This window comes from Toxotes jaculatrix, chromosome 13 (assembly GCF_017976425.1).
Source record: "Toxotes jaculatrix isolate fToxJac2 chromosome 13, fToxJac2.pri, whole genome shotgun sequence".
NCBI lineage: Eukaryota > Metazoa > Chordata > Actinopteri > Toxotidae > Toxotes > Toxotes jaculatrix.
The window spans coordinates 20,467,426-20,483,873 of NC_054406.1; the positions used below are offsets into that span (position 1 = coordinate 20,467,426).

The following is a 16,448-nucleotide window of genomic DNA, read 5'->3' on the forward strand; positions in this document are numbered from 1 at the left end:
ATGAAAATGGAAATGAATCCTAATCTTCAGTTTCACTCGGTGTAACATATTGCGACACAATGGCGTAATTCCAAAACACATTTTGGCATGATACTCAACCTGAGTGGAAAATATATTTGCTTCTGCCATGCAGCTTCAATTAAATTACCAGTAGGCTAAGTGTAACTAAATATAGTTGTTATGGGGTTTGACCCACCGATGAATTGTGAGCACCAACTTCAGCTCTGCTCATAAACACGCTATGAAATGAGGATTTCTTTTGGACGAGGAATAGAAAATTAAACGTGTACCTCAAGCTGCAGATTCAGTGGTTAAGTTATTCACCCACTCAGTGAAAACAGCAGCCGCTGCATGTGTGTCATCCTCTGAGCTGTCAGGCTTTACCCGGCCTTATTAAATGATCAGCTACGCTGTGTATTGTCACAGCCTGGTGAGTTTTGGCAGTGGCGTCCACGGGCTGCGGAACACTGATGCCAAAAAGTGGCTTATCTTGATGGATGGGTTCATTATCACCTTCTAATTACAGGTGGATTTTCAGGTATATTCATTACCTGTGCTGACCTGGGTTGTGAGTATGTGTGTGTGTGTGTGTATCCACGGGTTACTGTTACACTGGCTGAACTACAGGGGGTCAGCTGGTGTGTGTACGGGAGGGAGGGGGGGTGTCCGGGGGTTCCTGTTTCAGCTCTGCTGTAGGCTCCCTGCAATATTCATGAGCTCCGTGGGGATCAATGTGCTGTGCTGCGCTCAGGCCAGCTCTGCCTCTCAAACTGCCTTCTTTGCTCCATCAAACACTATCACAAGTGTTAGTGTGCATCTGCTCTTCAGCAAACTGACAACTCCAGCTATGTGCATTACACTACAAATGGTGTGTATGAGACTCTAACTCTGCCGTTTACACTTTTTACTCATACATGAATATATTGAGTGGGAGTCTGATGTGGAATTTTGAAGCTGATTTCAGAGCTGTAAAATTTGGAAACCCCTTTAAAATGACATAGCAGTGTGTTTCTCAAGGGGCATATCATAACATGTAATAAACTTACCAATCACTAGCCAATGTTTTTCTCTAGTTTCCTTTTTAAATTACAAAAAAAAATAAAAATCAATGCCAAAAAGTAGAAAGTATTTAGTTTTACCAGCATTTTAAAACACAGCCTCTTAAGGGTCATTTAAAGGGATAGTCCAGCACCTGAAAATACTGGATCCCCACACTTCCCATAGTGCAGCTCCACAGCATCTCCAGTCCCTCTCTATCCGGTAAACATACTTGTCTGTTCATGTCAGCTCCATGCTTCAAGTTTGTAAGTTAAACATCAGCTGTCTCCCAGTCCAAGCTGACTGTTTAATCCATCAGTCATAATAAGACTTGACTCATCAACTTAATCTGCACATGCACCATTTCTGCTAAGCGCAGCTTTACAATGGAGAGCACACAACAACCACACAGCAGTCACACAGGTTTTAAACGAGTCTTCAGTTTACCTGGTCTCTTTAAACCAGTGGTTACCAAGATATATCAGTCTCATGATAGTCTGTATGTAAGAAAACATGTCCCTCCTCCACATTTTACTGATGACATAAAATAAGTGCTGAGCTCCCTGATGAGTATCAAGTGTACATGAAAGAGAAGAAGCTATAATAAGAACTCTTTTTCTGCGTATTTTAATATCACATCAAGCACAGTTCAGCACATGGTACATTCTCTAATGGATTAGCTACACGTGCTCCACAAATGAACGGAAAACATCAATTCAATAATTAAAACAGTGTTAATGAATTCATGTTTAAATTAGTGGACACTCTCTACTCATACATTAAAAGAAATCTATTTTTAGAAAATTCTAACTTAGTAATCAAACTAACCAGGAAATCTCAAACTGTTAAATGGACTATAAATTCATGTTCCCCACAGGATGAACTGTAATACCTTTGGTGATCTCCTGACTTTTCATCTGGCGCCATCAGGTCAACATTTTAATTTGTCCAGTACTTTGGCACCAAATGACATTCCCATGAGCCTCAGCTGCACTTTGCATTTAGTACTAATTAGCAAATATTAGCTTGCTGAAACTGAGGCAGTGAACATGGTAACCATTACCTACTAAATATAATCACTTCACATTTTTATTTTTAACATGTTGCCATGCTGATACAGTACTGCTGTGCTGAAGTACAGCTTCACAGAGCTGACAGTGGTTTTAGTCTCTAATCCTTGTTTATAAGTCTTTCAAACTCATAGCCCTGAGCGCATAAGGAGCACTTTACTGTCACACTCTTTCACAGTGAATGGAGTGTGGACAGAGTTTTGGTAAATTAATCTGAGAGACATTTAGCTACAGCAAAACAACAGGCTGTCAAAAAAAATAAAAATCTGTTAGTTCTTTTAAAGTTCCTCTCAAACTTCCAGCTCTGCTGCTCGGTAGGTCATTCTTCACCCCACAATAAAAGAAACGGTACCCATTAGCTAAAAAAAAAAAAAAAAAAAGATAAATGTAAACTGACTAAAATAATGTAGCCAATAAGAAGAGAGAGGCCAGTAAATAATCTATGCCGACGTTACGCTTTCTTGGTTTTTAGTTATAAGTTAGTTAAAAATACGTTTGGGACATACTGTGCATACATGTAGAGACTTGTAATATTCTGCACAAAGTATTTTGAAAAGTTTTTGAAAATGTTTTGATATTGTTTTGGTGTTGTTCAAGTGTGTCCCATGTCGGTGGGAAGACATGGTTACTGCTCTACCAAACTTTGTTCTTTGTGAAGAAGTGCGGAACAAACATTTTCTCTGCTTTAGACCACAGGGAATGGTCATGGACCATGTTCACTGCCTCAGTTTTTAACAGATTGGAAAACAAAATGTAAATATAAGTTTTGAGAAAAATATTTCTTAACCTTGATGAATGTCTTTAGATTACAGCCAGACACGAAGTTTGGATGGGGAAGTTAGTAATGTGGTAGTAATCCAACCATGAATATAACTTTTAACAGTGGTGAGTTTATATCAACTAGTTTTTAAAGACATGTAGGGGACAGTACAGTCAACGTGATAAAGTTGTTATAGGTGGTTGAACAGCTCCATGAGGCAGAGTCAGACCGGTCTGACTGCAGCTTTTACACACAGGTGTTGAGGTAAAGTGAAACACTTTACTTCTATCATAATGCTGTTGGGAAACAATGCCCCGCTGATATCTGATATTTCAGCTGAAGACCAGCTCATGAAGTAATTAAACCCTACAGAAACAGGTCTGCTCGTCCTAAAAACCCAGACTTAAGTGAAAGTTGAAGGGACAGAGTTAAAAAAGAGAGAAACAGTAAAAAAAAAAAAAAAAAAGTGAGAAGATTGAAGAAAGTTAACTGGAATTTGTTTCTTTTCTTTTTTCTTTTCTTTTTTTTTTTTTTTTTTAAAGTTGTTTAATTTCTGTTTCATGATTTTATAGCTTAAGTGGGCACAACTATCTTTCAGATGGTGAACAATAAAGTCTTTCAGTTATGACATTTAACCTATGGTGCTCCCCCATAAGTCATTACATGGACTCACAGAGGCTTACACTGTGAGTATGTGAATGATTAGTATAATCAGAACATGATATAATGAACATAATGTGCTCCGTATGTAGGAGGGTGAATATTTAACAGAGCAGCTGGACAGTTAATGACATAATGATATAATTTATATCGTTTTCTGGTTATTATATTCAAGGAAGCTCATCTTTGCCACTAATGGGCAAATCTGAGTGTAATGCATCACAGTTTGAGTCATGTGGTTCTGCGTCATAATCTGATTTTAAACTCAGAACTCTTGAAAACATTTTTTTCTTCTCAAAATTAACATTTTCAAATGCAGGTCTGACCCTCTCCCATCCATCTGTGGTCACTAAAAAGATATAAAGCATCATTTAAAATGTTTTCAGAGTATTTATTAGTCATTCACGTTGTCTTGGTGATTCTTTCCTTTGTTATTGTGCCTTATTTTGCCCACCTGAAACTACAAGACCAGTACCACAAAGTACACACTGTAGTGCACTGCAGGCCCAGTGGCCCAAACTGGATTCAAGCTTCAGAACGCACACTGCTGCACAATGGCTGTCAATATGTTTTCATATGACTCATATGAGTTGCCCAAGTACCATGGAAAAAAGCATCAGTGCTCATAGCAAGACATTTTCTCAAGGCTTTTTTTTATTTTCTCTTAATATATTGATGCTGTAAATTAATATATAATTATTAATATAGCTTTTTACATTCACGAAAAAATGGTGACACACTTTGGATGTAGCCTCGCCTGTGTTAAGGCTTTTTGTGTGAATAAGTTCAGTAGTCACTCACAGACCAGGTGTCATGTGCTTGGTAAAGTGAAACAAGCTTCATACGTCGTGAGCCCAAATCTTACACAGACCTTTTCAATTTTCATGTAATGTAATTTGTTTTTTTTAAACCATGAATCAGTGCCAGCTTAATGAAGAGCAAAAGCCAAACAGGAAGCTTCAAAAAAAATAAAGTTTCCATCAGCCATTAGTGCATTTTATCAGCAGCGGTGTAGTTAATGCTTCTTTAGCTTAAAATTGAAAAAGCTGGTTTAAAAGTTTGTGCACTGTGCAGTGCCAGCATTCAGATTTTATGTGTGCACACAACTACACTCTGTAACAGCTGGGAATAATCTCATTTTAATTACCTGTGCAGGTTATGACTTATATACTAAAATACAGCCTAATACTAAAGTGTTTTAAGCTCCTGTTGACTTATGTTTTGTCTCAGCCAGTTAGTTTTCATGTCATTATAAAGTCATTCAGAAATGACCCCGGTAAGCATCAGTGCTTTCTGCTGTCACATGCTTTTCTCCTTAATATTTTAACATTGTAAAAATAATAATATAATTTTATATAACATAAGCAGACATATTGTTCTTGTAAATTGTTTGGTGAGAGGTGACTCATTAAAATCTTTGTTTTTTTTTAAATTATAATTATTATTAAAAGACCAAGCAGGAATTCAAAATAAAGTTCAGCTGAATACAAATCTGTTTGAAACGCCATCTTCAAATCTTTTATTTTTTTTTATTATTTAATGAATAATTTGCCTCTTTGTACTGAAGGGTCACACAGGAAACACCGCCCCCCCCCCAGGAAATGTCAAAAATGAAGTTTCCCGTAAAATTCAGAAATAGTGTTTCCTTAAAAACAGGGTGGATGAGAGAGCAGATAATGACGGGCCGTCACTCACTGCCGCAGTTTGTCAAGATGAATGTGATAAAAGCAGATTAGAAACAGACTCTTCTTTCTTTACTTTACTTTAAAGTAAAATATTACCGTTTTATAACAACATAAATCAGCTCTGCTGGCGCTGTTTACGACCATCCGTCTCTGTAGGAATGGGAGAAATTTCCCTGTCAGCGCATAGAAAAGCTGCACGTATCAGAGCGCACGCACTTCTGTAGCTGCACTCAACACTTCTTCAGCTTTCAATAAAAATAAAACGAAATAAATAAATCTTGTTTTAAATTTTGCGGAACCGTAGTGTATTTTATTCTTCCCAACATCCAGAAAAAAAAAAGAAAAAAAAAAGAAAAATATCTTTATGATTTTTTTTTCCCCTCTCCTGCGTTTCTTCTCTCCGCCTTGTTCCGCGCTAGGGAGCTGCAGTGATGTCAGCCTGCCTGGGTCATTTGAAGGTCAGCAGCCTCGGAAGGGTTCATACAAAGTTCACTCGCATATATTAGGCTATTCAATCTTTCATTCTCTGTGGCAAAACTAGTTGGAAATGAGCTGCACGGGGGGGGACGGATAACCCATTCGTCATCGGAGAGACGAACATGTGCTCTTAAACGCCATCCGCGTTATTTTTGATATTAGAAAAAAGAAAAAAAAAAAAGAGAGAGAGAGAGAGACAGCTCGTCAGGTTCGAGCGGGCTTTTGCCGCCGCTTTCTCTCGCGTCGGTAACCGAGACGGGGCGATCCAGTGAAAACACGTCGGGATGTTATCGTTGTTATTATGGAAGTGTCCCGTTTAGACGTCCGTGGCTGCGCGCTGAGTGGACACGGTGCGGAAAAAGAAAGAAAGAAAGAAAGAAAAAACGCAACATGGCAAATGAGCGTTTAGAGGAAGCTTTGGAACATTTTGCTCCGAAATTATTCATGATTCCTGTGCGGGACGAATGAGAAGAGGAGCGAAATCTGCCGCGCCAAGAAGAAGAAGAAGGAGAGGAAGAGGAGGAGGTGGAGGAGGAGGAGGAGGAGGAGGGTGGAAGTAGCGGAGTTTGATGGAGTTGTGTGCGCTTATGCCGGTGATTTTTTGTATCCATAACGCACAAGACTAGCTGAACGACGCGCCGTCAACATGTTTGACTGCATGGACGTGCTGGCCGTGAGTCCCGGGCAGATGTTGGATTTCTACACGCCCAGCCCGTCCTCCTGCATGCTGCAGGAAAAGGCTCTGAAAGCCTGCATCAGCGGACTGGCGCACAGAGAGTGGCAGCACCGCCGGAGCGCACACTGTAGGTCCAACTTCTCATCCTCTGTTGTTGTTATTGCTGCTGTTGTGTCCCTCAGCTCAGAGCTGTACCGGATGATAGGCCACATGATTCACAACAAGTTGCCACAAAGGGCCCTCAGCTTGGATTATATTTGTGAAAATTGGTGAAGAGACTGAAAAGTCAAACAGCTGTTTTGTTTTTGTTTTTCTTTCTTTTTTTTTGCTCATTTGAGATTAGCCAGGGATTTTAAAAGTTTTACTCTTGGAGAAACAGGGCGCATGAACGCATCAGAAAAAGATTAGGGGAATCGTTTTTAATTATCACATCACATGTTTCACAGGGAGATTATTTTCTGGAGCAGCTCGGTGACATGATGAAGTTTAAATTTCTTGTTCAAGTCTTTATTTATTTATTTTAAAGTTTCTTTTGGATGTGAGATTCGGGAGAAAACTCCACAACCTCCCCCCACACCCCCCAACGCCAAATTTCACATCCTATCCCGTGCGCCTCCATACCTCATCAGAACCAGCCCCGACCTGCCAACCTGTATGGCTTATCTCAGATCAGTACAGTTCGGAGAGCAGCGGGCTGGAGGAATGCAGAGAGTAAACACAGGCGGCGTTTCCACACCTCCTCCCCGGCCGCACATGACAGGAGGAGCGGCCGACGAGCCGCGACCTGCGCTCTGACACTGATTTAGATAAATGACCCCGCGCACTTGTCAACAAGATTAGCTGGTGGTGGGGTGGGGTGGGGGTGGGGTTGCTATCGGAACATGTCAAAATCTAGCGTTTTGAATTAGCCAGGGCTGATGGATGGATGGCTGCTATAGTTTTTATTTGTCCAGGTGAATAAGTAGATGCTTTAAGTCCAAGCGAAGCGCGTTCTTTGGATTATTAGAACTGATCCCCTCTGAGTTCCAAAAAAAATAAAAAATAAAATAAAATCATATGATGCAAAAATAGATGCAGGGTGGTTTGTAGGCCAGCTGAACTGTACTGTCACTGACATGAAGGGAAATTTAACTTCCTGTACCAGCAGCACTGAGGTGACATTAACTACCTCTGAATTTAAAGTAAAATAAAATGTGGTCATCTTCAGCTCTGGATGACTTCAGTGCACTGACCGTGTGTTTGTTTTTACCGTCACCCTGCTGCTGCTGCTGCTCTGTGATTTATCCTCATCTGATAATCACCAGCCTCCAGCTGTCATTCCTCAGGAAGTGTTTGCTCAAGGGCACTCCGTCAAGAGAGGCTCTTATCAGTGGAGGGGGAAAAAAAAGGCAAAAGTTACAGCTGCCACCTTTAACTTGAGCTTCCCCACAGGGTCTCTGCTGCAGCTCAGGGGTTTGATGAAGAGGCGTCTCTTTGAGTGATGACAGAGAACTGCAGCCGACTAATGTTTACCTTACAAATGAATTCAGTTATTCTCTAAGTTAATGGTTTTCTTTCTAAAATGTCAGAAAATAGAGAAAAACGTGAAGTCAAGATCCAAAGTTCCCTGAGCGGAGCTCTTTGAATTACTTATTTTGTCCGAGCGACAGACCAGAACCTTTCCATACAGGTAGAAATTCAATTTACTGCTGTACACAAAAAAAAACAAAAACGGTTAAATTAGGCCAATAAAATGAATCATGTAGTTTACTGATTATCAGAATAGTTGGCAATAAATTTTTGACTTTTAAAACAGACGAACGATAAAAACACAGCAGTGAGTTTAAAAAGTTTCACATACATCAGGTTTGCAGGCAGAGTTCACTTCAAAAAGTCCAAGAAATATGTTTAAAATATCTGAAAATGTTTGTAATTTTCAAACTAAAGAAAACAGGATTTCAGCGTTTACAGTTATTTCACATTAGCCTCCACTTTCCTGGACATTGCTTTCCTTCTCACGACGCTCGCTGACATGGCTGAAGGAGTTTAGAAATACTGAGGTCACTTCTTACTGCGCTCACAACTTTATTTCCTTATAATATTTCCTATTCACTTATTCTGTAAAGTGATAATTACATAATCTGTAATTTTTCACTCCTTACATAAGCGTCTGAAAGCTGCTTTATATAACCAGGACTGGTTTTGGTTGTTGCAGTAAGTGACACCATTATAGTCTCTGTGTTTCTTTATTTATTTTCTATCAGGACTCAGACATTTCCTGGTGTTTCTCTTTTCATTAATTCTGAGCTTTTCATTGCTCAAAGCCTTTTTTTTTCCTACGTTTTACCTACAGTCAGGAAAATACTGCTCCCTGAAAACACTTCAAAATGTCATTAATCCCATTACGCTCAATAACAATCAATATAAACTTGGTTTTCAGTAAATCCACAGAGGGACAGTTTACTTTAATATAGCTTCAGTTAAATGAATTATGAATGTAAGAGCAACTAGAGGAGAATACTGTATTCATTTAGGGATGATGCCTATTTACCTAATAACAAATCTTCAAGCAGTTTGTCAGGTGTAGAATATCAAAGTTACTTAAGACTGGACAGGTTTAGCGGGTGTCTGTTCCTTTAAAACGCTGCCTTCAGCAGCTGTTCTTTGACGCAGGGCTGTAGCCAGGATTTAACAATACTGAGGTCAGGTCCATGTCCCCCACCATTTGACTCTAACCACCCCGCTCAGAAAAATACTAACCAGACACCAAAATGAACGCCAGCAAATTTCTTCTTTCCTTCTTTCTTTGTGTTAGCGTAAAGGTCAGAATGCTGCTGTCTCCACTCAAAGTCTGGTGCAGAAGCACTGAATCTTTTACTTACTGGACTGAAAATAGACTAAATTAAAGACAGTGATTGTAAAAATATTATTAAAATATATAAACATACCCAGTACATGTATGTTTTAAATAATAGGAGCAAAGTTGCCCCTAGTTTGCCCCCCATATTTAGTGACTCCATGACCTTGTCAGTTGTAGCCACGGCCCTGCACCTTCTGCCTTTGTCACAGTGAAGACACTGAGCAGCCTGATTGATTCAATTCACCTTCATTAACTCATCTCAGTTGCCACAGAATTCAATTAGATGACTAAATAAAGACGACACTTTCTCTCGTGGCATTTAACATAATGTTTGGTTTACATTGGTTAACCAACTCAACGTCATTATCCACAGCTCATCAAATTAAAGAGGCAGCACACCGAGGTGCGTTTGATTTGCCGTGCAATTAGACAATCAGCGCCCTTTAACACATATGCTCCGACTGGGCCTTTTTAAGGCAGAACTCATGAAGCACTAAATGGGACAGAAGAAGATGCTGTCGATTTCCCCTTTCTTACGGCGAACTCGTCCTCGGCCTGTAAAGCTGCGCGTTGGCCTTTGGCGCTGTCAGACAGGACACCCCTGGCCTTTTCCTGTTTGAATAAGGCGCTGTTTAAATTAGACTTTGATTTGAGAAAGCCTCTCCCAGGGTCATTGCAATGTTGGTTTATTAATTTATTTATTCAGGATAATGGAAACCTCCTGGGTGTTAATTAGCCGCGCTGACAAAGAGCCGACCATTAATGCACTTCCTCTTCCAGTTTAGATGTTAATTAAGAATGATCAAGGACCTCCTTTATACAGATAAAGTGGGCTTTGCAGCTGAGGAACGGCTGCATGTGATACCCACGCTGTGTAAATAAAAATCACTTTCACATTAAAAGCATCAAGTCATTTTATCAAAACAAATTACAAACCTATTACACAAAGAAGTGGAAAGGTGATCGTCTGTAAACATTGTTGTGACTTAAAAAGACAGTGTGACGTTCCAGTGTGATATGTATTGTACAGTCGATGTGTGTTATGGGATAATTGGAGCCTTTTTGTCTTCAAGGCTTAAGCGCCTGTGATGTGGACATGAAAGGCCATTAGCACAGCTTGAACACCAAGCTAATTTAGTGGGCATGTGAAATGAAAGGCGGATGGGGGGAAATAAAAAAAGCCGTGTACAACAGTGAAATGAAAGGAGAGCAGGCTGATGCCAGGCATGTTTAATTGTCATGATTAGGACAGTGTTAGGGTCCCATCAGGGTTACACTGATACACTGTGCATCGGTCCTGATTCTGGCCTTTCCATAAACATCACAATGTCATACCTGTCTCCTGTTTGATCGCCACGGCAGAAACATTTCCTCAAGGATGATTCATTTCACTTTCTCATGTCACAGCCGCTGCCTTTAGAAAGCCCCAAAACATGTTTTTAAATCTGGTTCCAGTGGAGAATTTTAAATTCCACATGATGATTTAACTGCTGTTTCAGAAGCTTCTCCAACCTCATCAAAACTAAACATCACATTTTTTTTTTTTGCCATGAATGTAAGGAGAGTTTAGTCATATCGCACCTTTTGACAAGGCAATTTACAGCGACATAGGACATAAAAAATGTTTTAGGACAAGATACAAAGAAAAAAAAAATATATATATATAAGACAATATAAAAAAGATGCATATAAATAAGGTTTAAAAATAAATAAATAAAACACAAGATAAAAATAATATATAAGGGAAAAAAATGGAAAAAACTAAATGTCACTGAATTTAATAAACAGCACTAGAATTAATTTAATAAGACTTTACAGACAGACATTAAATTTAAGACTGTATAATACAGCAAATATTATAAGCAGATAAATGCATACAGCTGCATTATTAGTGTCTTATAAACAGTATGTGCTTAGAAATGTTAAACAGGGATGTAAAGCAAAAATTTGTCACATAATTCAACAAACAGAAAAGTTTGAAGTCTGTATTTAAAAAGACCGAAGCTCAGACGTCCAGATTTCTGGGACCTGATTCCAGACATGTCTCAGACCAGCTGAGACGTCCGGACTGCTCATGGCTCGTAACATAGCAGCAGACCAGAAATATATTTTGTCCGTAAACCAATCAGGGCTTTATGAACCAACAGTTTAAAATCTTTGACGCACAGGAAGCCAGCGCCAAGATCTGAGAACTGGACTGATGTAATCCACTTTGCTGGTCTAAATGAGGACTCTGGCAGCGGCGTTCTGCAGATGTCTGATCTGAGACCTGTAAAGACACCATTACAGGAGACAGACAAACCTACTGTATTAACATGCAGAGGCAAATTTCTCTAAGTCTTCCTGAGACCTAAGTACTTTAATTCTTGCTCAATTTTCTGGTGATGGTTGGCTAAGTTTATATTAATGTAGATGTTAAGATCCCAGCTGTGGTTTGTGGTCTTTAACATCAGTGGTTCTTGGTCAGCACGGACCTATAATTACTCTTGTTCAACCCTGAAAAAAAAAAAAAAAAAACATAAACTTCTATATGGAAACCTTATGGGGCTTTTAAAAAGGTATAAAATTAAAGTGTTTAGTTCCTAAATAAATGTAATGAAAGTCTAAAAATAACCTCAAACTCCACAGGTTTATGTATATGTACTAAAGGTCCATGTCAGCTGTTGCAGTGTAGAGTTTTTACCTTCTCGTGATGGCTGAATTTGTCTTTTTTAAAAAGTTTTTTGGTCTTAATTTTCCCACCCGTATAAAAGGAAATTTAAAAAAAAAAAAATAATAATACTAATACTCAATTTCTTTTGGGACAAAATGATCATATTTTAAAATTCTGAATACAAACAGGAATATCAGCAGAATTAATGACTTTAGTTTAAAAATATCAGCCTGCAAAAGCAAATATCTAAACAAGTCCTGTACAATGCTTGGCTTATTTTGGCCCTGGTATTTAATTTAGAGTGAATTTTCCGAAGCTGGGACACGGACAGTTCATATGGATCAATGCGGCATTAGCACTTTTATATTAGCTGCAGCTGGGGTTGACTTTGGGAAACATTCAGTATGCCTTCAGTTCAGAAATGTGGGCTCTGTGGACTATTTGAAATTGAGTTAGTGAAGTTAGTCATCGTTCACACTGGTTTATTTGGTAGCAGCTGGTTTGGGACTGGAGGTTTGTCCCTGTGTTGGAGACGATGACCTGTCACTGTGCGAGTCTTTGTTTGTCACAGTTCTGTGGATGTTTCTACAGTTTCTCTCCTGTGTGTCCCTCAGCTGAAACATTAAGGGTTTTGAACTGGATTTGCTCCCCTGTTTGCCACGCCCATCTCACAGCACCCAGCTTCACTTCCTTTTACTGTTTCCCCAACAGAGCCAACATCAGAATCCAGTTCCATCTAAAAGTGCTGGGGGGTGGGTAAAATCCTACCTGCTCTGTGCTTTTAAGGCCATGAATTCCTGCAGATTAAAAAGAAACCTCTCGCATTTTAACAGCCTTATTCCTTTTCCTGCGTTCCTTCCCTGAGCTTTCTCGTCTATCATCTGCTTTTATGGCAGTCTTAGCTTCTCAGTCCGTTTTTATGAAAGCTTTGAAGTGGCTTGCACCTGTTGTGTTCGGTGTGTAGAGTCGGAGAGATTCCCTCTTAGACATGTGGTTTGACCTCAAGCGCTGGGGTTGCTTTGAGGTCACGGAGGGGGTCAAAAGGAGGGGTTAGGGGTGGGTTTGGTCAAATGACTTACTGGGAATCTGTCAAGCCAAACGCCAGTCATATAATACTAATTTGTCACTGCATTATATCGAGAAATAAAGTCAAATTTGGGAGGTTCAGTCTTTAAAATGTAAAATAGATTTTGAAGCCCTGATGAAAAGCAGATCCTCAGCTCTTCCCACCTTTCTGTGTTTAAAGCCCCTCTAAATATCCCTCTTCATAAAACGCACTGGAGAGCAGTGCAAAGCTGCTTCTAATTTGGTGTACTTTGAGTGAACCCTGACTATTTCCTCTGACTGGGCCTGTTGTATGTGAGCTATGCGCTCGGCACTCCTGCAGAGAAAACCTGGAAGAAAAACACTTCCAGACTGGATGGAGCGTCAGCTGAGTGGAGGAGGAAGAGGAGGAGGAGGAGGAGGAAGAGGTTGATGAGAGGGGCTGGATCCACCGACCGCTATTCCTATTCCTCTAATCCTCTTAGGCTGTGCCCACCGCTCCACACCCAAATCACCACAGCTTTCTCCATAACACAAACCAAATACACAAATACCCAGAGGATCCACAGGAAATGCTTCTCTTTCTCTTCTGCCCCCTCCCACTCTTCTTCTTCTGCTCCCCTCCTTCCTGTTTCTGGTGATCTGTTATAATTTGTCAGCTTTAATTCAGTCGCTGTGATTTGTGGCTCCAGCGTTCAATTGATTGAAATTAAAATTAAGCCTTTGATTTTAAGCGCAACTTTCCATCCATTATTTGCAGCAGAAGCGCAGCTCTGTCCTAATTTCGAATGCATCGAAAAGGCATCATTGTGTTAAATTGCCTGTGCGCCGCGACAGACTTTGCTTCAGGTTCTTTGCCATCTGTTGTGTGGTTGTGTGGACCATGTAATTTTACATGTCACTGGTTTTCAGACTGGGGGAACTGGATATAAGGATGTGGTTATATTTAGATGATGCCGCAGCTCTGCAGATTATTCCTACATTATCTACAAGTAAGCTCACATCCTGCCTCACACTGCTCATTTTGGGCTGAACCAGCGCTGGTGTTCGGGGGTTTTTCGACCCGTTTGCGGTGCCTATATTTTGAGTGGGATCCTGCCAGCAGACCACACACACACACAATGTAATGACCATATTCAAGCTGAAATGTTACAAAGGTTCAGTTTGACCAAATACCAAAAAAAAGGAAGGAAGGAAGAAAAACCTCACTTACGTAGCCACGCAGCTAGTTTTGGTTTTCTTTGTGCAGTGGAAGTGAATGCAGTGTAATTTGTGGTGACATTTGATGAACCCAGCAGCAACATCTCTTACCAGAGGATCTCAGGATGATCCACAGGCCTCACTGTGGATTATTTCCATAGACACAGGTTCTTTGGTAGAAAACTAAGTTAAAAACTAAGTGAGAAATTGTTTTTTTCCCCCTTTAACGGTTTAATTATTCATATGTCACTGAAATTAATTTTATAGACTCTGAAGCTGCACTAATCAATATTTTTATACTAACAATATATAATGCGAAAGGTGTCACAAACCCATAGGGGATTGTCAGCGACTCTGCAGACCTGGTAGCATTTCTGCAGGGTTGCCAGAATGGAGCTTACTTTTGAAGTGTTGCAGCGAGTTGAATTTTTTTGCACGCTGGTTGGGTAGACATATTTTGCATGCAAATTAAATGAATAATATCTATAAATAAAACCCAGCCATATTTTCAGCATGTACGCACAGCCAACACACACACACACACACACACAATGATAATGTACTGTATCTAATTACACAAGGCCATTTTAGGTCCTAGGTGAGAGAGCTGTTTAGGGAGAACTGCTTTTAATGCTGGCACTCTGAACATGTATGGTCTGTAGATGTTACAGTACATTTGACAATGCCAGCACTGCTGTTGGATGTTCTAAGCAGTGCTCTGTATGTGGTTTGGCAGAGGCATTTTTTGAATTCAGGGATTGGACTGGTTTTGTCACACAGACCTGGCAACCCGGCCTTTCTGTAAAGCTCAACACAATAAAAGTCTGAACTGTCTGCAGTTACATTAATGTTAAAGCTACAGAAGCACAGATTTAGATAAAGACATTAAAGCTGCATATATTTATGTGAATTATTTAAATGACTGTTATGTAAAAAGGCGTTGCTTATTAACATTTAAATCCACATAAAAAATAGCAAGTGACTCTGCAGTTCCCTCTCAGGTCTACAGTACATTTTAACTTCTTTCAGTTCATCGTTTCCATGGATGCATGAAGCCAGTTTGTATGACAGTGAAGCTCATCAGTGGCCCTACAGTCAGATGTCTCTGCAGCAGCAGCCTGTGCCAGATACATCAACTAATACTCTCTCATTAGGGTTAGGCTGAAAAGCCACCTGGCAAAAACTGAAACTGGATGATGAACCAGTCACTGAGGATGACTGAAGTTTAGCTATTTTTAAAAGAAATTCTGAGAATTTGGTTGAGCTTTGACCTGATGCATTTACCTCAGCTGTGTGCCCTCAGTTTCCCTGTGCAACGAGGGATTATTTCCAACATCTGGGGGAAAATTCCCTCCTAAAGTGGTTTATAATAAGCTGGCAAAACTGTTAACTTCTTTTAAACTAACAAAAGTCTAACAGTAAGACCAAAGTAATAAATCAAAACGAGCCTTTTATCAACATCTCGTGGCACATGACCTGACATGACCTGTGATTTCATTAGGTTCCATGTTGAGGCGTGATGACATCATCAGATGGTGTCTTCACGTTGTCAGTCAAAACTAAATTTAAGGTCACAGTCAGCTCATGTGCACCTTCATCAGTCGTGTGTTTTTCTGAGCTCGTCCCTCATAATGAGTGCTATTTAACCAAACACAGTATCAGTAGCTCTGCATATCAGCGTTGTCCTTTTGTCAGCGGGCTCAGTCCCAGTGGACGGACCAATCAGAGGAGCTGTTTTCTTTAGACTTTCCCCTCATTCAGCCCGCAGCCTCCAGCAGGGAGTGTGTGCTTTCCTGTTTGACCCCTCTGGCAGGTTCAGCCAGAGGCTAAGGGTTCAGCAGCCGTGGCAGCCGCACATTTTTCTCTGTCTGCTCTTAAGCCAGACTCGCCGTATGCGCTTGTCTGTCACCAGCCTTTATTCCTCTGTTGGAGCTTTCTGTGTATGTTAACATGCGGGGAAGTTGACTCAAAGTTTAATCATGCAGAAAATGGAAAAAGGCTCCCCTGCACCTGATCGGGCGTATACACCACACAGGTACCCATTGACCACCCCCATGCACTCACACACACACACACACATGCACGCTCGGAGGAGTGTAATGCATCTACGTTTATGCACCCCATCTGTCTGCAGGTGGTCACACTGCCTTCCCAGATGCAGCCATGAGTTTCAAATAGGCAGTGGGGTTGAATTGTTGGCGCCATCTCTCCTCAGTGTGGGACTACCCAACTATCACAAATGCTTCAGAGGCATATCAGTAGCAAAAGTGTTTTTCCTCTAGATGTATGTTAAAGTGTGCTACACAACCTGGGGAAGGCTAATATACAGTTTTTGTGCTCCACTAG

At 40.3% G+C, this 16,448-nt stretch overlaps 1 protein-coding gene across 1 annotated transcript in view; it reads left to right on the plus strand.

The window, feature by feature from the left end:
* The first annotated feature begins 6,254 nt into the window (after positions 1-6,254).
* Positions 6,255-16,448, plus strand: part of LOC121192112 (retinoic acid receptor alpha-A-like) — a 67,367-nt gene continuing 57,173 nt past the window's right edge. Inside the window, exon 1 of the mRNA XM_041053675.1 lies at positions 6,255-6,493. Coding sequence (XP_040909609.1) covers positions 6,337-6,493 — 157 coding nt within the window. The 5' untranslated portion in view covers positions 6,255-6,336. The remainder of the gene's footprint in view (positions 6,494-16,448) is intronic.